The sequence below is a fragment of the Antechinus flavipes genome, chromosome 5 (assembly GCF_016432865.1).
Source record: "Antechinus flavipes isolate AdamAnt ecotype Samford, QLD, Australia chromosome 5, AdamAnt_v2, whole genome shotgun sequence".
Lineage (NCBI taxonomy): Eukaryota > Metazoa > Chordata > Mammalia > Dasyuromorphia > Dasyuridae > Antechinus > Antechinus flavipes.
The window spans coordinates 295,859,118-295,882,294 of NC_067402.1; the positions used below are offsets into that span (position 1 = coordinate 295,859,118).

Sequence of the window (23,177 nt, forward strand, 5' to 3'; positions counted from 1 at the left end):
GCTGGGTTCTGCTGTGGCTCCTTCTGTGAAATGAGATGGAGGGATGCCCCAGGCCTGTTGGGCCGCCCCCACCTCCACCTGCTTCCCTGGCTAACACGGAGGGTGTCCCCAAGGGAGCAGTAATGGCTCATCCCGCCAGCCCGGGGCTCCCTCCCTGGCACCGTGCCCGCCACGGCACCGGCCAACCCTCCTGTCACCAAGTGCCACCTCCTGTCACTGCCACCCGTTTCATCACTGTCACCTCTGTCACCAGGTGCCACCTCTGCCACTTTACCTGCCACCTGGTCTGCCCTCTGTCCTGCACCCAGGGGCGTCCTGCTTTCCAGCCTCCTTGGTCCCCACCCCCTGACCTTTGGTCCCCCTTGTCTCAAGCCCTGCGGCTCCCCAGGCGGTGCCCCGGGCTCACCCTCAGCCCCCCATCCCCCTCTTTCCTGTCCAGGTCCCACGGGGGGCGGGGCAACGGCCCTTCAAGCCTTCCCTGCAGTGGGTGGGACACAGCAGTGTGACCCTGTGACCTTTCCCCATCAGTGCACTGGGGTTAAGGGCGGCCCCAGGTGCTGCAGGTGCCTTACACCAGTAACGGGTGGGGCTCAGCTAACTGTCCCCACAGTCAGCACAGTAACCAAGGGAATGCCCCCACCTCTTGCCGTTCCTCCTCCAAGGGGAAGGGTCCTGATTGGCCGCCATTCCTAGAGGCTGCTGGGTCTCGTGAGAGGTGAGTGGGCCTCCAGCGTCAGAGGGGCTCGCCTGGAACCGCCCACTCCCCCCAGCTGCAGCCCGTCTGAGGCTTTTCTGCCTCCCTGACCCCGCCCCTCACCGAGGTCTGAGGCACTTTCATTATCCGGAACCTCTATCACTCTTACTACCCTTAGTCTGGAAAATGTGCCTCGGTTTACCTTGGCTGCATTTTTGCTCATCCCAGGTGAAGGAAGCTTATGTAGGATTTGGGGGTGAAGACCAGGCCCCTGAGCAGAACCCCTCCCCGCTTTGGATCTGAAATTGGGCCCTCCTGACTTTAAGATTGGTGCACCTTCTAGCTGCCCCCTCCCTCCCCTCTTTGGGGCCCACTGGCCATTTTGCACCAAGTGGAAGGGATTTCTTGTGGGGAACTTTGGCTGCGAGCTGACTGACGCTTCCCGGAAACCCAGGCTCTCTGGGAAAGGAGACAAGTCTTGGGGAATCCTTCTGTCCCAAACTTGGTGTATATGTTTGGAGATCATTGGCAGTTAGGCCCCAGGGCCCCTCCTCCCCAGGAGAGGAAGGGCTCCCCAAATGGAACTGGGGAGATAGTGGTCCCTAGAAGGCAGCTGACAGTCTGGGGATTTGGGGGGGAAGACCCCCCAAGTTGGGGGCAACCCAAGCATGCCCCCCAAGCCTAAAGAACTATCTTCCCCAACTCCAGAGCAAACTCGGGCTCTTGGTGGGCATGGAAGCAGCTCGTTACCGTGAGAGAGAGTCAAGAGCGGGCTGCCCCTCCTCTCCGGGGATGCTGGGCCGGGTTCTCCTCAGAACCCTTTGCTTTTCCATTTATGCGGGAGAGACGGCCTCGGCTCAGAAAATCCTGAAGCAGGAAAGAGCAGGGAGGGCTCCACCCGGCCCGTGGCCTTATGGTGGTAGTCAGGGCCAGCGCCTGCCCCGCGGTTTCTGTGGGGATGGCTCCTGGGGCTTCTCCTGTCACCTTTAAGGATGGGTGTGTATGCACACACGTATATGTGCACACACATGTAAGGAAAACCAGGTATGCATGAACACAAAATCACACAGGTGCAAATGTCCCGGGGCATTGTGCATGTGCGTGTGAACATGCTGAGCTGTGTGTACACATGCATGCACACAAAACTCTGTGCACATGTACATGCACTGCAAAATATATTTGCATGTGTCGTGTATTACATGTATGTCTGTGTGCATGTGTATATATACATAAAATGGGAACCAGAATTAGCAAACATAGGCCCCGAGAGCAAACTCCCTCGGGAAAGCTCCTTGAAGCACAGGAGGCCAAAAAACCAAAGCAATGAGGCTTGGGGTCTCTGCTTGGAAAAGCTGGTGAATGGCTCTGGAGCTTGGGCCGGTCGGAAGCTGCTCAGTCGGCAGACTAAAAACCCAGACGGATCCTGGGAGGAACTAGCCGATCCTTTAAATGAGCCAAAGAACCGGATGGCATCTCTCCCCTTCCGGAAGCTGCCGGGCAGGCGGACGGCCCCTTGCCCCGCACCCCGAGCTGCTCTCGGTCCTCTTGTTTGGGAGCAACAGCCCCATCTGGGAAGGTGGAGCCGATTTAATGACAAGCAGCCACAGAAACACGAGGTCGACCCCTGGGGAGGGGAGCCCCCAACCCCGAGGCTCTTCCCGACTGGTGGACCCCAAGTTACCCTTAAGGCTGGAACACATCTGCCCCTAAATCAGTCCCAATGGCTTCGCTTGGCTCTTCAAATGCTGGGGTTCCAGGGAAGCCCGAGCCCCTTTCTGACCCCCCTGTGTAGTTTCTGCTTGTTTCTCTTGTGACAAAATTCCTATAAAGAAAACTCGGGGCTACCGTTCCCCACTTCCCTGATGGCCACATGTTTACAGCTGCAAAATCACATACTGAGTGACTGCAGTCTCTGAACAGTGAAAAGTAAACAGAAGAATAGAGTAAATTTTAAAACAATTTTTTTTTGCTAAGACATAACCTTGTAAGCTGTAAATGGGGGCTGCAAGAACTTGGAACCCCCCTCCCCCGCCTCCCGCTCCCTTCTGGACTTTGAGGTCTCCAGAGTTAGGGTTTAAATGAGTTTTGGGACGACCAAGACCATCTTGGTGGCCTTTTGAAGGGGTTGGGACTGGGAGCGCCCACTGCAGCTCCCCGCGCCCTCGCCCCCTTTCTTGGGCCGCTCTCATCCTTCGCTGTCAGATGCTTTTATGAGGAAAAGATACAAGGTCGTTAAGTCAGTGGGAGGGAAGGGAGCAATGCTTTTCTGTTATTGTAGAATCTGCCGTTTCTCTGAAAGGCCGAGCGGCTCCTCTGTCCTGGACCCGCCTTTGCCGTGACCCCCAAGGGGCTGCATTTAACTTGGCAATCACCTTTTTCAAACACCTCCTGGGCACTGGGAATACGGGCACCCAAACCAACTGTTCTGGGCTTTAACCACCGTTGAGGGTGGTGGTCTCTCGATTTTAAATCAATTCTAGCTAGTGTGTGAGAGGAGAGCCAGCCTTGTGGAGGAGGGGATTTGGGAAAGGGTTCCTGTGGAGAAGTTGGCCTTCTGAAGACAGTGAAGGCTTCTCCAAGGAAGAGAGCAGGGGGAAATGCCGGCCAGCACAAAGCTTCAGGGATGGGAGACAAAGCACCGGGCGTAAGAACCGAGAAGAGCCAAGTGTGGCTGGGCGGGAGACGAGGCTGTGTCGGGAGGCCAGGCCTCCAGCAGAAGCCCCAGGGAGGGCCCAGAGTAAAACATCCAGCAGGGGGGACGTCACCGGCGCCCGAGCTGGTGTGAATCACCGCAGCCCAGGAAGAGCTAAGCAAGCCCCGGGCGCCGACTTACCTTTTGTGCTATTCAGTCCCACAGCCTAGAGTGGAGCAGGGAAGAGGAAGATGAGGGCAAAGGGCTAGAGAAATAAGCAGAAGCTGCCTCCTGGGCCTCCGATCTCCGGGTAACAAAGTTACTGAGAGGCCGGGGAGCCCTGCCAGAAATGTCCTTCTGTGAGCTTTTAATGTGGCCACGACACGTTGCCGAGCCCGGATCTGATCCGAAATACGGCCTGAAGCTAAGTCAGGACGTGGCCTAAGCGTGTTCCCACTCGGGACAGGTGGGACCCGGCCACACGCAATCCGGGAGGGTCCCCTTGAAGTCTCTGGCAGCAGATCAGCTGATAAACCAGACTCCCCATTCCCTTGCCTCCATGGGCACGGGCAGGGTTCGTTCGACTTAGCAGGGCTCCAGCAGCGACGAACGAGGGAGAAATGGGTCAGAACCGGTGGCCACGTGGGCAGAGGTGCCCCGAGTGCCGTGCTCTCTCCTGGGCACGGGAACTCCAATGGGAACAGACCACAAAGAACCGTTTGTCCTAAACCGAGCTGTGTGGAGGGTGTAGGAACATGCGGCGGGACTGGGCCCGCGGCCTGCAGCGGCCGCCTGTGCAGGACTCGGCTGCTTGAGCTACGGTAGAAGCGGCCCTTCTTTTGTGAGCCCTTTCATGAGGACACTCGGAACCGTCTGGGGAAGAAAAAGACTCCGATACAAGAACAAGCCAGAAAAATGCCATCGAGGCGACCCTGCAAAGGCTAGGAGACCCTTTTTGTTCTCTTGGGTACAGACTCAGTAGGGAAGGCTGCTGTGAATGCGTTTACAACTTTACTTGGGAGTCCCAACTGTCCGTGCCACAGTGAGGGTCCCACAGGCGGAGCCCCGGCTCCCTCGGCTCACGTGCTCAGGGGGCACAGCCTCCGCCGGGCAGGATGCCGAGCGGCACAGGCCCATCCCCCACGTGGTGGAGACCCCTTCGCTGCTCCTCTTCAGTTATTTGGTCCCATGCTTCCTGACCCGTTTGGTCACCTCCTTCTCCAGCTCGCTTTGTGCGTGAGGGAGCCGAGATAAATGCCCCAGGCCCCCGGCTCCACCACCCCACTAGCCCTGGACCCAGAACCCCAGAGCCCATCTAACGGCCACGGCGGCGACTGCTTCATGCGTGAGGATCACCCCGCCGCGCACTCGCACCCTGGGCCCATCCTAGGCTTTGGCTCTGCTGGGACACGGCCAGATGTGCTCTGCACCAAAGACCCGCCCCCAGCCAGCTGCGGGCCCTCGGGGGGCTTCTCCAGTCCCTCCCCAGCGCCGCCTCGGAGCCCGGGCGAGAGAAGCACGCGCTACCCACAGGCTGAGCTCTTTTCGGCTTTATTTTACTGACCAGAGACATCAAAGAGGACCAGGCTTCCAAATGGGCTGGATTCACCTCCTGGCTTCCACCGCAGCTCCTTGGCCAGAGGTCGCTCGGTCGGCCCCATCTCCCAGCGAGGGGAGGCAGCCTCACACCAGTGGGGGCGCCGGGCAGACGCGGACGGCTCGGGCCGAGCGCCCCGACGCCATGCCAGGCCTGCCGTTTAGAGTGGCGCGGGCCCTTGGCAAAGTTCCGCGTACTCCACCTGACTCCAGGTCCCGCGGCCGCCGCCTCCGGCCACCACCCAGCTCGGCTATCCGAGCTACGACCATCCCAGAGAGAACCGTCTGTGCCAGATCTCGGGGTACAATGGAGTGTGACGTGGTCGAGGGCGCCCCCGGGACTTCTTTGGGATGGCCCAGAGCCGTGCTACCCGCCGCCAAGGAAGCCCCTTCCTCCCTGCCTAGTCCACGGCCCCCAAAACCCTTCTTTTCTAGTTCACAAAATAAACCACTTTCTAATGGGTCTGTGCCACAGAAACAACGCCCAGGCGCGTTTCCTCGGCACCCGGAGGTGGGGCCTCGAGCCAGTTCTTCCATCTCCCTCCACCCCCCTTTAAAAAGGGTCTTTACAAACAGGGAGGCCATCATTGGACTTTATCCCTGAGGTAGGTGTCCGTCAGTCCTTTCCAAGTATACCTGAAACGTAAAAATGTCAATCCCTAGGAGTCCTGTGCGGAGAGGCCGTGGGGACCCCGCCCCACCCTGGGCCACACCCTCGGTGTCAGGCTCCGAGAGGGGGTCCTGGGTCCGGCACTGTGGCTGCTTAGAGGCTGGTTTTCCAGGCACAGGCTTCAGGGGTCTCTGGGATCTCATGAGCCTCCAGAGTCATCTGTCAAAGGCAGGAAACACGTGACTCCCAAGACAGGCCAGGCTGCATCCCCTGCCCCCACCCCCCAGGCCCCTCCCCCGAGAACACGGACCTGGATCTGACTGTCTGATTCTTTTGGGAACATCGACGCCCATACTGTACTCTCCGAGCTTCCTCTTGGCACAGTCCTGGCAGGCGTTCCCTGGGGGACAGACACAGAGCGGGCCCCACTGGTCAAACCCTGCTGCGGACGGCTCTCCCGGCCCAACGCCCAGGCTGCCTCCTCCCCGGGGCCAGTGCTCCCAGGCCCGGGGGGATGGTCTTACCTAACAGCGTTGTACTGTCCACTCGGTCAGCATCTACGAGTGACAAGAAACATCCCGTGAGCCAAGCCCGGCCACGCCGGCCCTTCGGGACCCAGCCAAAGGTCCCTCCGCAGGCCACATGTCCACTCTCCCAGAGAGCAAGCATTGATTAATCCCCTGCTGGATTCCCTGCTTGAGCTAGAAAAGCAGCACCGCTCAGAAACGGGTGCCACCTTCTGCTTCCATTTGCCACCACCGCCAGCAGAGATTATCCCTCATCTCCCCTCGAGCCAGCGGGCCACGTCTCTCTGACCCCTGGGAGACGCTTTCCTTCCCGGTGCTCCCAGCTGGCCAGCATGTCCCCCGCCCCTCGCTTTTTTTTCTGTCTATCTCTCTGTCTTTGCCTTGCCCTCTGTTTCTGTCTCAAGATCATGAAGGACCAATTCCAACTCACTCTTCCTTTGGGCTCAGCTCCCCCACTCCTTCATCCAGGGAGCCTCATCATCTCCCCGTATCCCTGCCTCTCACAACCCCTTCTGCTTCGCCATAACGCAGCCCTCCAATTCATCTGCAGCAGCAGTGAAGGTTTGGTTGTGTAACTAAAGAGGTTCCCCCCCACCCTACAAAGTCAGGAAGGGAGGGAGGAAGAAGGGAGTGGGGAAAGACAAAGAGGGAAAGGGAAACTGAAAAAGGAGCCTAACTAGCTTCAAAAAGACCCAAGAAATGGATTGAGTGGGAACCGAAGCTTCTATAAGACTATAAGCAACGGGATCGATTGTAGCAGCTCTTTTTATAGTAGAAAAGAATTGGAAAATGAGTAGACAACCACCCATTGGGGAATGGCTGAACAAACTGTGGTACTTGAAGATAATGGAATATTATTGTTCTATAAGAAATGATGAACAAGCCGATTTTTCAGAAAAGCCTGGAAAGATTTACACAAACTGATGCTGAGTCAAACAAGCAGAGCCAGGAATACGTTGTTCACAGTTAACAGCAAGAATGTGATGATCAACGTGAAAGGTTTGGTTCTGCTCAGTGGTTCGGTGATCCAAGGCAGTATCAATAGACTTTGGAAAGAACGTGCCATCTGCATCCAGAAAAAGAACTAAGGAGACCGAATGTGTAAATCAATACATACTGCACTCACTTCTTTTTTTTTCCATTTTTTTATCTCCCATGATTTCTCCCTTTTGTTCTTATTTTTCTCTCCCACCGTGATTCATAAAGCAATATGTATTGAAAAAAATTTACTAGGGGAAAAAAAGAGAAAGGAGACCAAGAACCTGAAGAAACAAATCTAACTTCTTCCTGACATCCAAACCAACAAGCATCCTTCCAGAAGGCAAATGTGAGGGAGATCAGGTGGAGATGGATTTGCTTGACAAGAGAAGGGCTTGTGGAGTTGTTTTTACTTATTTTAATTTTCTTTAAGGGAAAGGAAGTGAGAGAGAAATCAGATTTTACTTACAAAAAAAAAAGCCATTAAAAAAAAAGATTAATAAGAGATAAGAAACACTGGAATTCTTTAAAACTTAAAAAAAAAGATATTATTTTGCAATAAATAGTAAATAAAATGCGCCCAAATCAACAAAAACCCAAAAGCAAAGTGAAAATAGAGAAAATCCACAGATCACCTCCTAAAAAGTCCTAAAAGCGACCAAATCTCAGATCAAAAATCTCACACTCATCTATAAAAAAGCAGTTCACGTACCAAAAAACCACAAGTCAATTACACTGCACAAGACTTGGCACCTGAACACTAAAACCAAGATCGATCTTGAAATAGAATATTCTAAAAGGAAAAAGAGATCGATCTATAACCAAAAAATAAGTCACGAATCATACATAATCTTCCAACTTTTGTGACAAAAATGACCAGAACTGAGTACTAACCCTGACAAAGAAACACAGGAATCCAGAGAAACCTAGAAAGGTTTTAAATTAAGCAATAGCAAAGGGCTCTATTTCCCTTAACCCAGAGGAAGCTCCCTTTGATCACACAGAGTTTGGTGCCGCAGGTTAGGATTGTCAGGGGTGAGTCAAGAGATAAGGGAGGGAATCATCCTGGGGGAGGGAGCTTCCCAAGCAAAACAAACTTCCCAACCTTGAAAGAGAAGTTGTGGGGAGAGCCCTAAAATCCAACTGCAGAGCAGCTACACCCAAAGAAAGAACACTGGGAAACGAATGTGAACTATCTGCATTTTTGTTTTTCTTCCCCGGGTTATTTATACCTTCTGAATCCAATTCTCGCTGTGCAACAAGAGAACTGTTCGGTTCTGCACACATAGATTGTATCTAGGATATACTGTAACATATCTAACATATATAGGACTGCTTGCCATCTAGGGGAGGGGATGGAGGGAGGGAAGGGAAAAATCGGAACAGAAGCGAGTGCAAGGGATAATGTTGTAAAAAAAAAATTACCCTGGCATGGGTTCTGTCAATATAAAGTTATTATTAAATAAAATAAAATAAAATATTTTTTAAAAATCCAATTGCAGAACAGCTCAACAATTTGTTGATAGAGGAATATTCAGGGACTCTTACAAGGATCCTGGGTCACATGAGCAGAACCGGGAGAATAACCCAGTTCCAACAAAGCATGTCTCCCACTTCCAAAGAGGTAAGATACAAGGTATACCAAGAAAAGGGAGGGGTTCTAGACATAGCCACAGGATGGATTCATTCTGCCTAACAGGGATTCTTTGTTACAAAGGGTTTTATTCCCCTCTTTTTTTTTTTTTTCTATCTTTTGGTCCATCACAGGCTTGACCACAAAAAAAAGCCCCCGCCAATCAGATTTTACATAGCCCTGTGTGTGCAGTTAATAGGGTAACATCTACCAACTGGAGTCCAGGCTATTCAGGGAACTCACATCGTATCCAAATCCATCTCTTCTCCCCTCTCCAATACTTTATCCACATAGCTGACTAAATGATGAGAGATCATAAAAGCCCAGATTTAGAGAGGGAAGGGACCTAAGAGGTTGTCAACTTCAACCATCACCTTACAGAGGAGAAAACCGAGGTACAGAGAGGTGAAGAGACCCCTCACCCAGGTCACAACTACTAGTAAGAGGGAGGCAGAATATGAATTCAGGTCCTGATTCCAGCTAGCTAGACCACACCAACTCCTTTGCTGAAAAAAAGTTCAGTGACGTCCTCCTGCTTCTAGTCTAAAACACCCCAAATCCCTTGCCTGAGACATCTTGTCCGCCTTCCCTTATGCCCCTGCGCTGGCTGTCCTCATCCTGCAGAAAGCTCTTCCTTCTCTCTCCACCTCCCTGCAAGGCTCAGCACAGTGCCTCCAACACAGCCATCACGTCCTGAGGCTTCCCGATTCCTCCCCTGGCAATCGCTGCTGCTGCTCTTCACATGTGCTCATCTCAGCGGGAGATCCGCTCCTCAAGGATGAGGACTGTTTAAGTTCTAACTGTATACCTAGCCCCTGGCCCGAGGACAGGGACCTGCCAAGAACTTAATAAATGCTCAGTGAATCCCAATTATAGACAATCGGACACCAGCCCATTTTGCCATTTGATTTGGTTTGTTTCATATGAGGGCATAGGGAGGGAATGGAGGGTCATGCTTTCGGTTCATCTAGGGATTTCAAAGATCTAAGCCCTTGCCCCCGACCATTATCCTTCAAACTGAAAACTGGCAGGACAAACAAGCTAAAGGGTCATAACTTATCACTAACCACACCATTCAATGCAGCACCAGGGACTCCTCAGGGTCCAGAACCGAGATGCCAAGCCCTCTCAACAAGCTGCCTTTAATGATCTTTCAAAACTACGAGGACCCTTGTTCTGTCTGACACCACTTACCCCCACCCCTAACTCCTCCACTTGAGTCAGAAGTTAAGAGTTTGGGGACAGCCTCTGGATTGTGCCCCCAAGATCAGTTTGACCTTCTCTGTACAGAGAAATACAGATTAGTACATGCCCCATCCGAGCCATAAGCTATCCTGGTCCTAATCTGTCTCTCAACACTGTCGGCAGACTTTTCCTGGGCTCCATGCCCCCGGGAGGCTGGTTCTAAGGGCCCCTGTGGGCAGACTTTTCCTGTGCTCCATGCCCCCGGTAGGCTGGTTCTAAGGGCCCCTGTGGGCAGACTTTTCCTGTGCTCCATGCCCCCGGTAGGCTGGTTCCAAGGGTCCCTGTGGGCAGACTTTTCCTGTGCTCCATGCCCCTGGTAGGCTGGTTCTAAGGGCCCCTGTGGGCAGACTTTTCCTGTGCTCCATGCCCCCGGTAGGCTGGTTCTAAGGGTCCCTGTGGGCAGACTTTTCCTGTGCTCCATGCCCCCGGTAGGCTGGTTCTAAGGGTCCCCCAGTCACCGAGCTGCCAGTGGTCCTAGGTCTTCATGACCTTGAACCCCTTGGTTTTCACAGACACACATGCCCCCTGTGCACCTGGACTTCGCTGTCTGCAGATCTGAGCAGCAAGGTCTTGCACATATTCTGGGAAGTAGTCAAAACAATCCCCGTAGGAGACAACTTTAATGCCATGCAGAAGCATGTCGGCCTGATGCTTGAAGAAATGGTCTTCGTTCTCCTTGAGCACCACCATGAAGTGCTCCAAATCCACCTTATCCTGCACAGAGTACAGGAAAAGGGCTTGGAATATCTGGTCCCTTAGCGTCTCACCACAGCCCACAAACAGAAAGGACTTGGTCCGGTACAGGTTCTGCAGAACTTCCTAGGAAGAAGCAGAAGGAGCAAGAACTTGTGAGGGAATCCCCAAACCAGAGCAGAAGCTCTTTATTGCTTCCAGGATCAAACACAGCATCAGTTTGGTGTTTAAAGCCCTTCATCCCCAGGCCCCATTAATGAGACTCTCCATCTCTTGTCTCCAGGCAGATCTCTCTGGCTGCCCCTTACAACTGGCATGCTCTTCTGACTCCCGATATCCCTGGTTTCCTTCCCGTCCCCATTACAACCCCACCTCACACAAGAAGTCTTTCCCAAATTTTCTCAATTCTGATGCTTTTCCATTTAATTATTTCCAACTGACCTGGTATTTAGCTTGTCTTGCATATGTTTATTTGCAAATTGTCTCCCCTATTAGTGGGTAAGCTCCTTAAAGGTTGGGATTGTCACTTGTCCCTTTTTGTAGCCTTAAGACTTGGCCGAGTGTCAGACACACAGAAGGTGCTTAATAAATGTTTAATGAATGAATGAATGAGGCAGCCTGAACCATCCTGGCTGACTGCTAGGGCTGGGTAAGCCACAGCCATTTCCCCCAAGCACCAGGCCTTTTCCTAAAGCCCACGTGAATATATACGATTCTGCTCTTTAGAAAGCCCTCCAATTCTGAGGACTCTGATCTCCTCTGTTAAATGAGCCCCAAGACTCCCTCCAGCTCTAACCAGCTACAACTCTGCAACCAAAAGATTTCAAAATTGGGATGCTAAATGTACTCATAGGTGACCTCCTACCGAACAGGTATGGGACAGTGCCCGGTACACACCAGGCACTTGACAAATGCCCGCTGTAACAAAAAACACGTTTTTTTGGTAAAACCATGCAGCCTGGCTTTCACTGTTTGGGGTGTGGATCGAGTCATTCAAAGCGATTTAATTAGCTTGATTATGCTAATCATAAAACTTACTGCAAAGATCTATTTAACAACTCTCTAGGACCTATTCAAGAATACTTTGGGCATTTTTACAGTACTCTTAGTAGGGTTTTCATTTTTTTCCTCCCAGAATCTTAAGGATCTAGAGGAAAAGGAGAAAGACGAGAAGGAGCAGACTTATTAAGAAGCTGGAGGTTGTCAGAGGCAAACCTGCCAGAAAGGCCTCAGTTTCCAGATCTACCTAAGAGCAGCTCAGACATGGCCAAGGCCCTGCAAACAGTCACGGGGTAGACCCCATGACAAAAGCCTGCTAATCATGGTTGGAGGGTGGGGGAGGTGCCTTTTTTTTTTTTTTTAAGCTTAAAAATCTTTAAAATCCTCAAATTTAAATTGTAAAGAAGAAGACTTAGTAAACAGTAAGGTGGTTTAAGATGGAGAGAAAAAAAATCCAAAATGGGGAGAACCACTAAGGGCAACCAGAAGGGCCAGAAAGCACAGGGGTAGCAGGTTAACTGCTAACCAAAAGAGACCGCCCAAATGTCAAAGGCCAACGGTTACCTCTTTATGACTCACAACTGAGAAAAATGGGAGACAAACACCAAAAACAGCAAAGTGAAAACACTTTCCTAGAGAGGCAAAAAGTGACAGGAGCATGTTTCTGTCAGAGTGCTTAAAAGAAGTAGCTGCTATCTGTGAAATGAGGAGGCTGAAACTTCAGGGAAGACATCTTTTGAGGATCCATTAAAAAAAAGTACCAGGGACAGTGCCTGAGCCTAGCCATAGCTGTCAGGAGTTTCCCTGGTGCCTGGCCTGGCCTAGCGGGCTCTTCTGCTGCTGAGGCCGTGTCCAGGCTTCCTCTGGGCAGAGAGCTTAACCGACAATGAAGCTCAGGAGCTGCTTTAAGCTTCCATGTCTCCAGTGTCCAGTTGTGCAGCCCACATGCTCTTCCATACTGGGTCCGATCTCCAAATTGGTAGGGGGGGGGGGGGTTGGGGAAGAAGAACCGAGGCTCCGCTGGAGCCCAGGCTTTGGAGAGGACTTGGATGCTGGCTTTCACCCCTTCTGGGAAATACTATGGTAAAGCTGGCAGTGCCCTTAGAGCCCCTTTATTTTACAGAAAGGGAAACCAAGACCAAACAAAAGGACTCTCCCGTGTAGCTAATCTGGGTGTGGTCCCTTTAGGATTCCTTTCTTTCTGATTCCCAACTCCTCCTAGTTGATGTAATTTTCAGTGAGGGACCTTTTGATTCACAAATCCTGGTCCCTTTGAATTCCAAAAGAAGTTCAGAGCCTGTCCCAGCCCCACTCCACCCACAGGCCCTTCTAGCTAAATCTCCCATTATAAAAGGGGCCAAGCTGGGACCCCCTCTTTGCAGAGGTCCCGAACATGCCAGCCTTATCCTTGGAACGCCAGACCCTCTGCCCAGTGCCTTTCTTATCTTTACCTTCACCAGTTTCCTTAACTATACTTTAACCTTACTTCCAAACCCTATAATAAACCTCTTTTATCAATCTAGCTTTTCGGGCCAATAAATGCTTTTACTGGGGACTCGCGCTGCTTCTAGACCTTATTTAACTCCATATCCTTGTGCCAAATCCAATGAGGTTGCAGGGGAGCTCTATTTGGCTTCCTGTACCCTGAACCTGCCACTAGACCTCAATTAAACCCTAATTCATTTAGGTGCCCCATATCTAGACCTCATCAGAACTAGATTAGGAAGCCAGGTTCTCTTGACTCCTGGACAACCCTACAGACGCTGCTGTACCAACACACACAAAAGGCGGGAGTCAACCACCGAAAGAACCCCCCACCTCCCGGCCCCATAAATGATGAGAAAAGACCTTTCATACCATCACTTCTGGGTCCTGGGTCACATCTTTATATCCTGAAGGATCCAAAACCATTCCGCAGGGATCTGTGTACAAGCCATGAATATGAAGAACTCCATACTTTATGTGCCCTCTGGCCCACTGGAGAACCTGCCAAAACAAGCCCCAATTCAACCACAGGGATCTCACCAGAACCCAGGCTCATCTTTTATCCTGACCTCTACTTAAAAGGAAGTCCAATGACTGCTTACTTAAGGGATGTTCTGCTGCTAAATGTTCCCAAGGACTGGCGAGACTTACATGAACTGACGCTGAGTGAAATGAGCAGAACCAGGAGATCATTATACACTTCAACAACAATACTGTTTGAGGATGTATTCTGACAGAAGTGGATTTCTTCGATAAAGAGAGCTAATAGATCAAAGATGGATAGAAACAGCTACACCCAAAGAAAGAACACTGGGAAATGAATATAAACTGTTTGCATTTTTGTTTTTCTTCCCGGGTTATTTCTACCTTCTGAATCCAATTCTCCCTGTGCAACAAGAGAACTGTTCGGTTCTGCAAACATATATTGTATCTAGGATATACTGTAACCTATTTAACATGTAAAGGACTGCTTGTCATCTAGGGGAGGGGTGGAGGGAGGGAGGGGAAAAAATTGGTACAGAAGTGAGTGCAAGGGATAATGCTGTAAAAAATTACCCTGGCATGGGTTCTGTCAATAAAAAGTTATTTTAAAAATAAATAAAATATAAATGTTCCCAAGGGCTTGGCTGGGCAATGTGTCCCCCCACAAGGACCTCAGAATCACAAACCTAGGAGATCCACAAGTATGTTCTCCATAGCATCTCCCCGAAGAGGCATTCCCCCCCTCCCATCATACCTCCTGTGGTGACCCAGTCCCCCCATTATCAAGCAGAGACCAACGCAGTCTTCTGAGATCAACAGCAAAAAAATGTACACACACCAATCGGTATTTACAGCAAAAGGCGAGGCCCCCAAGGCCTCAGGGCTCCCGAGGTGTGGAGCTCTCCCACTGTGCTCGGCCAATCTCTCTGGGGAGCAGCTTATGGAATCAGGATGAGCGCTAGGGATTTGGATACTTTGATCGCCAGTGAGGCCTTGGCCCCCTTATCAGCCCTGGGAGCAGAGGGCATCACTTGCCCATTCTGTAACTTGGTAACCCTTCTTTCTTCAGAGGAACCTCACTATGGCCTCTCCAGGGGGCGCCAGCCATCCTAATGAGCTATGTGACAAGCGGTCACCCCTACCCCCAAACCAGGAAACACCACCTGCAAACATGAGCTGATGGGTTTGGACAGACAGCAGCAGGTAAACTACTGGGCACCAATGCCCAGCCTAGGGTTTAGCATATGGTAATGTTCCCTTAATAAAAGCTCAATGGCTTGACGTGACATATTTATCCATCAGATTCTTCGTTAAATTATTGTTATTTTTTTTAAATACACATTCATGACGGAAGACCCCTGGATTTCAAGATTTTGTACAGGCAAGGGCAGAAATCAACCAAAGTCCCGGCAGGCCCAAAGAGGAGGAAAGGAAGGCTCTTGGGAAACATGCTCCTGACTGGGGTGGGAGGATCGGACATTGACAGCTCAAGACCGGGTCAGAGTCAGCAAAATGAGCGCAGAAATTTGTGGGAAGGAGCGAGCTGATCATTGGGATTCCCTGCCCACAGTAGCTGAGCCAGAGGATCGGGGGAGGCCATTCTTCCCTACCTTGGTTTTATCTTTTAAATCTAGGGATTCCATCGGCTTGTTCTGCTGCTGGCCAAAGATCTCCAGGAGGTTATCGTAATTGGTGGTGAGGACCATGGTCCCCCGCTCCATCAGGCTGAGGATCGACTGCAGCACTGTGGGGTTCTGGATATGCTGCTCTAAATTGTCAAAGACCTCCATTAAGCAGTCCTGGAAGAAGTTGGGCTTGGTATCCCCTGTGCGCTGTAGATACAAAAGCACGCCGCTGACGGAACGTACACGGAGGCCTTTTGGTAACCACAGCCCCTCCCTCTCCAGGGCTAGCTGGACCATCGCGGGCCCTCCGATCAAAGACCAAGGGATTTACTGGATCATCCAGCTGGGGTCCAAATGGCACCTCTCAGATGTGACTCCTAATTCCCAATTTCCTCCACTGCATCAAACTAGCATTTCCAGAATCCTTTTGCAGCTTTCAGGCTGCATGCAACAGAGAGCATCAGTGATCCCTGCACCAGGCCAGGAATAGCAAGCTCGCATTTCATGCAAGGGAGGTGGGTGGGTATGGTTATCCCCACTGCAAAGCTGAGACCTGCCCTGCCGATAGTAGCAGGACTGGGGACAGCGAGGTGGGTGGTAGATAGAATCCGAAGGAGCTGAGTTCAAATCCAGCCTCAGACACTTATTAGCTCTGTCACTTAATCCCAACTGCCTCAAAAAAAAAAAAAAAAAAAAAAAAGGAGAAATAAGAGGGGCGGAAGTAGACTCCCAGCTCGTGTCTTTGAAGAGTAGCAGTTGATGCCACTTATAAAAGGGCTTCTTTTTGAAGCATTTTCTTCCCTGATCAGAGGTACCCAGGGAGAGGTCGGAGCGCACAGGAGCCTGGGACTCACATCCTCCATCTCCCACCTTGGACTGGTCATTCACCCTCAGTGCCCCAAGCACTCTCACCCAGGCTGCTGACCTGGCTTCAGCTGAGGGATCCCTAAGGACCACTGAAAGCCCAGGCTGCAGGCCCGTACCTAGCCCTGACCCTGATGGGGAAACCCAGAACTGCCCCGGGGACAGCGCAAGGGCCCAGGCCACACCCTGGCCCAGCCGCATCCCATACGTGCTTTCTCAGCGGAACCTCGGGCCCCAGGGAACCTCCTGGGCTGGAACCTTACCGGCGACATCTTCCGGATCAGGTCGTGAGCCACCACAAGCAGGTCTCGGTCTTTCATCACCTTCTTGCGGAACTCCGCCACATCTCCAGGATGCAGGACTTCCAGCTGCTCGGCCGCTTCCAGGACGGCTTCAATGCAGCTCCTCCAGGAGCAGAGGGCACGGATGCCGGGGGCCACAGCGGCACTGACGCCTGTCCCAATGACTAGCAAGAGGTCATGGGGCTGCTTCCTTATCAGGCTTTTTAAAAACTTCCTGGACACAAAAGAGGAGGACGGGGTAACGGTCCGCTTTTCAGAAGCCATGCCATGCCAATAAATGACAGCAAACTACGACCGCACGTGCCCTCCCTCCCCCTTGGGGGCACCGGGGCAGCTCTGAGAGCGGTCGGGACCCCGGCTTTCCCCTCCCCCCAGCTCCAGTCCTGTGCCCATTGTCATGTCTCCAAGGGCACTCGAGAGGTGAAAGAACGAGTGAAAAATCTGGTTGCAGCCATTGCCAGGGCTGGAATGCCAGAAACAAGCACAGCCCGGCCGCAAAAGGCAGCCCCCCAGAAGGAGCGCGTCGGAGCCAGCCTATCCGTCCATTCCCAGCGTCTGTCTCCTCCACACCCGCTCTGGGCCTCCTGGGAGGCAGGACAAAGGCTCCTGCAGGGCCTCTCCGGCCGTTAGCCACCCTCCACTCTGCATTTCCCAGAGGCAGCGACTCCAGGGAAACGCCCTTCTCACTCTGACCTTCCCCAGGGCAGGTCTCGTCCCTTACCTAGACTTCTGCTCGCTTCTATTTGTTGTCTTTTCTGCTGAATCCATCGGTAAACCCTGCGAACGAGAAACTTCCATCAGCAGCTCAGCGGCTCCTGGCGTCCTCCCTCCGGAGGCTGGACTCAGATGGTTAAAAGCTAACAGAACAGTCTCCCTTAGTCCGCGGGCGCCTGGGCACACACAGCCTGCCATACAAGGGCCTGCTCCTGCCGGCCGGGGCTCCTGCTGCCAAGCTCGAGGCCCCGCGGCGGCTGCCAGCGGCTCCGGCCCCGCCACGTGTGGGGAACGGGAACCGGGGCCAGGCCCGAGCCTCGGGAAGGGGGGGGGGGCTGCTGCCAGCGGCTCCGGCCCCGCCACGTGTGGGGAATGGGAACCGGGGCCAGGCCCAAGCCTTGGGAAGGAGGAGGGGGCTGCTGCCAGCGGCTCCGGCCCCGCCACGTGTGGGGAATGGGAACCGGAGCCAGGCCCGAGCCCCGGAAAGGGGGTGCTGCTGCTGCCCTCCAGCATCTCCTCCATCCGGCCTCGGACCCAGAGACCCGAGTAACGGCCGCGTGCAGGCCCCACCACAGCCGGGAAACGGCCGGGCTCCCCGAGGAGGGAGAAGGGGCTCGGGCGGGACCAAGGCAGGGTGGTCTCTGAGGACTCCCGGGAACGGAGCTTCGGAGCGGGGGCCTCCCCTAGCAAGCCCCCCCCCCCCAAGTGCAGGGCCACGGCTCCAGTTTAATTTGATTCAGTGCCCGCCAGGCTCCCTGCGGGGGCTGGAGACAAACGAAAACCGCCCCGCCCCGGCAAACAGCTTCCGAGCGCCCTGCTCGGCAGCGAGAAGGAGACTGAATTTTCACTTTTGTAAGGTTTTGAGTGCCCAAGTTTTCTCCCCTCTTCCTTCCACAGAGGTTTGCCCATGCAATCGTGTCATGTGAAAGGATCAGCGCAAAGGGAAAAACCCCAGAGAAAACACGCCAGAACCCTGGGCTCCCGGGGCTGGGAGGGGGCTCTCCCCCTGGGTGCCCTGGGACCCCGCGCAGCTGCCGCCGCAGGCCCCGCCCTCCAGCCCGGGGCCCCGCCCTCCAGCCCGGGGCTCCGCCCTCCAGCCCGGGGCCCCGCCCAGGTCTCTGCACTCGGGCACAGGCTCGTGCGGGCCCCTCCCGGCGCAGAGACTCAGGGACACAATGGGACCCCCCGGAGGGACCGGCGCCCTCAGCAATGGGGGGCTCCAGCCGAGTGCTGCCCCCTCCCCCGCGCCACAGCCCGGTCTGCCAGGAAAGGGGCCCGGAAGGAAGGAAGGTGGGTCAGGCGGCTGATGCCAGGGGATGGGCGGGGAAGGGAACCTGCTCCTCTCCGGGCCCCGGGCGCCCTTCCGAGCCTTCTCCTGGAGAGGCCCTGGTCCCCTTGCCCCTCGCCCAGCAGGGCGCCCCCGGGCCGCCCGTCACCCACCGGCCGGGCCCCGGGACCTCCCCTTCCTCCTTCTCCTCCCCCCGCGCACCCAGACCAGACTCGTGGGGCACTAGGACCTGGGAGGGGGCTCCGACACAGCAGGATTCTCTGCCTCAGTTTCCCTACCTATGAAGTGGGGGCAATACCGGCCCTCGCTCCCGGGGTGGGGCGGGGCCCGGGAGGCCCCCTCCCCCCCCCCCCCCCCCCCCCCCGTGGGCCTAAGAGGGAACTCCTCCGGGATGAGGCACAGAGTCGCCACTCTCACTCACCGTGGGTGGGCGGCCGCGGGGCCCCGGGGCAGGGCCCGGCCAGCGACCCCCTCAACACCAGGGGTGGTAGCGGGGGAGACGGCGGGAGCTCCTCCTCTTCTTCCTCTTCCTCCTGCTCCTCCTCCTCCTCCTGGAGTTGGCGCTCCAGGCCCCGCATCCACCACCTCCGGCCAGGGGAGGGGGGAGCGGGGGCGAGGGCGGGGGCGGCGCGCGCCGCTCAGGGCCCCCGCGCAGGCGCACTCCACCGCGAGGGGCCAAGGAGCGCGCCCGGGGACCACCACGCGCAGGCGCGACCCTCGCTCCCGAGAAAGACCGTTAGGCGGGGGAGGAGGGCCGGCGGTCGCTGTGACGCAAGCTGAGGAGGCAGCAGAAGGAAGGAAAGGGAGAGGGCAGGGGAACGCGCGCACTCGCAACGACCCGCAGAGAAAACGTTAGCCGGCACAGGCACGCGCTCATTTATTCGTTACTAAGGCGTACGCGCAGGCGCCACCGGAACGCCGGTCGACCCCGGAAACGAAACTCACCCGCAATAAACACTCGCCGGCTGGTGCGCTGGCGAGCCTTCCGGCGAGACTCCTCCCCGCACCGGAAAGTTCCGGCCACCTCGGGTTCCCCTCCTCCGGGCGGCCTTCTGGGACCGACCCTAAGTTTGCACCACGTTCCCCAGACGCACCGAGGCGCGCTGTCCCAGAGAGCTCGGGCGACGGCAACTACCCCTGCCCTCGAGGGGCCTTTCCCGTAGTGGGGAGGGGGGGAGGGCTCGCCCTGGCTCCGGAGGACGCTTCGCTGCGGGAGGAATGGTCCCGGCGAAGGCGGGGGCGGGGCTGCGCGGGACTGCGTGGCCCCTCCCCCCGAGAGGGCGCGCGCCCTTCTACAGACCGAGGGAGCGGGGCCGGGCGGACGTTGGGGCTTGGAAGCGTGCGGGGCCGGCGGCCGAGAGACGCCCCGAGAGCACAGGCCTAGAAACGGGGCCCTCAGCGAAGTTCGGGTTCCGTGGGGTCTCGCGGCAGGGTGGGGTACAGGAGTCAGGCCCCTGCAACTGCCCTGGATTCGGCGCGAGGAGGTGGCGTTAAAGGAGGTCTAGGGGGGAGACTGATAGAAGAGGCTTATTACGGGGATTGGAAGTAAGGTTAAGGAAACGGGGGGAGGTAGAGCTAAGGGCTCCGGACACAGGGTTCCAGGGGCAGAGATCCCTGGCGAGCCAGGCCTGAGGCTGCCAGGTTGGCCCTTTTATAATGGGAGATTTAGCCGAAGGGGCCCGTGGGTGTAGCCCCGAGCTGGCTCAGATCCGGGTGGGCCTGGGACCGGCCCGAATCTTCTATTGGAATTCAAAGGAAATAGGACTGGCGAGGCTTACAGGAACTGATGCTAAGGATGTATTCTGGTGGAAGTGGATTTCTCTGACAAAGAGACCTAACTGAGTTTCAATGGATAAATGACGGACAGAAGCAGCTACACCCAAAGAAAGAACACTGGGAAACGAATGTGAACTATCTGCATTTTTGTTTTTCTTCCCGGGTTATTTATACCTTCTGAATCCAATTCTCCCTGTGCAAGAAGAGAACTGTTCAGTTCTGCAAACATATATTGTATCTAGGATATACTGCAACATATCCAACATATAAAGGACTGCTTGCCATCTAGGGGAGGGGAAAAAAAATCGGAACAGAAACGAGTGCAAGGGATAATGTTGTAAAAAAATTACCCTGGCATGGATTCTGTCAATATAAAATAATTATTAAATAAAAATTAAAAAAAAAAAAAAAAAAAAAAAAGGAATTCAAAGGGACCAGGATTTGTGAATCAAAAGGTCCTGGATCAACTAGGAGGGGTTGGGAATCCAAAAGAAAGGAATAATCAATTCTTAAAAGGACAATATCCGCCTCAATCATGTCATCAATTCACCCAGAAAAGACCCGGGGCCTAGAGGCCTGAGCTGAGAACTGGGGGAAGGGTGCTAGCTACAGAACTAGGCTGTCTGGTTCAATAAAGTGAGTTCATAGATACAAGGCACTGGCCAGGAACACACAGCTCCATCCTCTCAGTGCTCCTCCCTCGTAGCCTAGGGGGGTGATCATCCTCTCAGTGCTCCCTGTGCTGGCCTGGGGATGATCATCCTCTCAGTGCTCCCTGTGCTGCCCTGGGGGTGATCATCCTCTCAGTGCTCCCCTTGCTGGCCTGGGGATGATCATCCTCTCAGTGCTCCCTGTGCTGGCCTGGGGGTGATCATCCTCTCAGTGCTCCCTGTGCTGGCCTGGGGGTGATCATCCTCTCAGTGCTCCCTGTGCTGGCCTGGGGGGTGATCATCCTCTCAGTGCTCCCTGTGCTGCCCTGGGGTGATCATCCTCTCAGTGCTCCCTGTGCTGCCCTGGGGTGATCATCCTCTCAGTGCTCCCTGTGCTGCCCTGGGGGGAATCATCCTCTCAGTGCTCCCTGTGCTGCCCTGGGGGGATCATCCTCTCAGTGCTCCCTGTGCTGGCCTGGGGGTGATCATCCTCTCAGTTGTTCCTGTGCTGGCCTGGGGGTGATCATCCTCTCAGTGCTCCCTGTGCTGGCCTGGGGGGTGATCATCCTCTCAGTGCTCCTCCCTCGTAGCCTGGGGGGTGATCATCCTCTCAGTGCTCCCTGTGCTGGCCTGGGGGTGATCATCCTCTCAGTGCTCCTCCCTCGTAGCCTAGGGGGGTGATCATCCTCTCAATGCTCCCTGTGCTGCCCTGGGGGTGATCATCCTCTCAGTGCTCCCTGTGCTGCCCTGGGGGTGATCATCCTCTCAGTGCTCCCTGTGCTGCCCTGGGGGTGATCATCCTCTCAGTGCTCCCTGTGCTGGCCTGGGGGGTGATCATCCTCTCAGTGCTCCCTGTGCTGGCCTGGGGGTGATCATCCTCTCAGCGCTCCCTGTGCTGCCCTGGGGATGATCATCCTCTCAGTGCTCCCTGTGCTGCCCTGGGGGGATCATCCTCTCAGTGCTCCCTGTGCTGGCCTGGGGGTGATCATCCTCTCAGTTGTTCCTGTGCTGGCCTGGGGGTGATCATCCTCTCAGTGCTCCCTGTGCTGGCCTGGGGGTGATCATCCTCTCAGTGCTCCTCCCTCGTAGCCTGGGGGGTGATCATCCTCTCAGTGCTCCCTGTGCTGGCCTGGGGGTGATCATCCTCTCAGTGCTCCTCCCTCGTAGCCTAGGGGGGTGATCATCCTCTCAATGCTCCCTGTGCTGGCCTGGGGGGTGATCATCCTCTCAGTGCTCCCTGTGCTGGCCTGGGGGTGATCATCCTCTCAGTGCTCCCTGTGCTGGCCTGGGGGTGATCATCCTCTCAGTGCTCCCTGTGCTGGCCTGGGGGGTGATCATCCTCTCAGTGCTCCCTGTGCTGGCCTGGGGGTGATCATCCTCTCAGTGCTCCCTGTGCTGGCCTGGGGGTGATCATCCTCTCAGTTGTTCCTGTGCTGCCCTGGGGTGATCATCCTCTCAGTGCTCCCTGTGCTGGCCTGGGGGGTGATCATCCTCTCAGTGCTCCCTGTGCTGGCCTGGGGGGTGATCATCCTCTCAGTGCTCCCTGTGCTGGCCTGGGGGGTGATCATCCTCTCAGTGCTCCCTGTGCTGGCCTGGGGGGTGATCATCCTCTCAGTGCTCCCTGTGCTGCCCTGGAGGTGATCATCCTCTCAATGCTCCCTGTGCTGCCCTGGAGGTGATCATCCTCTCAGTACTCCCCTTGCTGGCCTGGGGATGATCATCCTCTCAGTGCTCCCTGTGCTGCCCTGGGGGTGATCATCCTCTCAGTGCTCCCTGTGCTGCCCTGGGGGTGATCATCCTCTCAGTGCTCCCTGTGCTGCCCTGGGGGTGATCATCCTCTCAGTGCTCCCTGTGCTGGCCTGGGGGTGATCATCCTCTCAGTGCTCCCTGTGCTGGCCTGGGGGTGATCATCCTCTCAGCGCTCCCTGTGCTGCCCTGGGGATGATCATCCTCTCAGTGCTCCCCTTGCTGCCCTGGGGGTGATCATCCTCTCAGTGCTCCCTGTGCTGGCCTGGGGGTGATCATCCTCTCAGTGCTCCCTGTGCTGGCCTGGGGGTGATCATCCTCTCAGCGCTCCCTGTGCTGCCCTGGGGATGATCATCCTCTCAGTGCTCCCCTTGCTGCCCTGGGGGTGATCATCCTCTCAGTGCTCCCTGTGCTGCCCTGGGGGTGATCATCCTCTCAGTGCTCCCTGTGCTGGCCTGGGGGTGATCATCCTCTCAGTGCTCCCTGTGCTGGCCTGGGGGTGATCATCCTCTCAGTGCTCCCCTTGCTGCCCTGGGGGTGATCATCCTCTCAGTGCTCCCTGTGCTGCCCTGGGGGTGATCATCCTCTCAGTGCTCCCTGTGCTGGCCTGGGGGTGATCATCCTCTCAGTGCTCCCT

General features: G+C 55.1%; 1 protein-coding gene across 2 annotated transcripts; it reads right to left on the bottom strand.

The window, feature by feature from the left end:
• Positions 1-4,861: 4,861 nt before the first annotated feature.
• On the bottom strand, positions 4,862-20,533 carry FAM118A (family with sequence similarity 118 member A). 2 transcript variants are annotated; one of them, XM_051962887.1, is made up of 9 exons: positions 18,790-20,533; positions 17,088-17,223; positions 16,328-16,580; positions 15,186-15,407; positions 13,465-13,593; positions 10,449-10,734; positions 6,057-6,089; positions 5,843-5,932; positions 4,862-5,751 (listed from the first exon to the last, which is right to left on the bottom strand). In XM_051962887.1, the coding sequence occupies exons 1-9, from the start codon at positions 18,944-18,946 to the stop codon at positions 5,732-5,734; spliced, it is 1,326 nt and encodes a 441-aa protein (XP_051818847.1). In that variant the 5' UTR covers positions 18,947-20,533; the 3' UTR covers positions 4,862-5,731. The 2 variants fall into 2 exon arrangements, with proteins under 2 accessions (XP_051818847.1, XP_051818848.1); XM_051962888.1 differs by having other exon boundaries at positions 17,088-17,143; positions 18,790-18,888.
• Between the last annotated feature and the right edge of the window lie 2,644 nt (positions 20,534-23,177).

Excerpts from the sequence above, each read along its gene's own strand:
- FAM118A (XM_051962887.1), bottom strand. The coding sequence starts at position 18,946 with ATGCGGGGCCTGGAGCGCCAACTCCAGGAGGAGGAGGAGGAGCAGGAG. Across the intron at positions 15,408-16,327 it reads TGATCCGGAAGATGTCGCCG|CGCACAGGGGATACCAAGCC; the intron begins GTAAGGTTCCAG and ends TTGTATCTACAG. Across the intron at positions 13,594-15,185 it reads ATTTAAAAGATAAAACCAAG|GTTCTCCAGTGGGCCAGAGG; the intron begins GTAGGGAAGAAT and ends TTGTTTTGGCAG.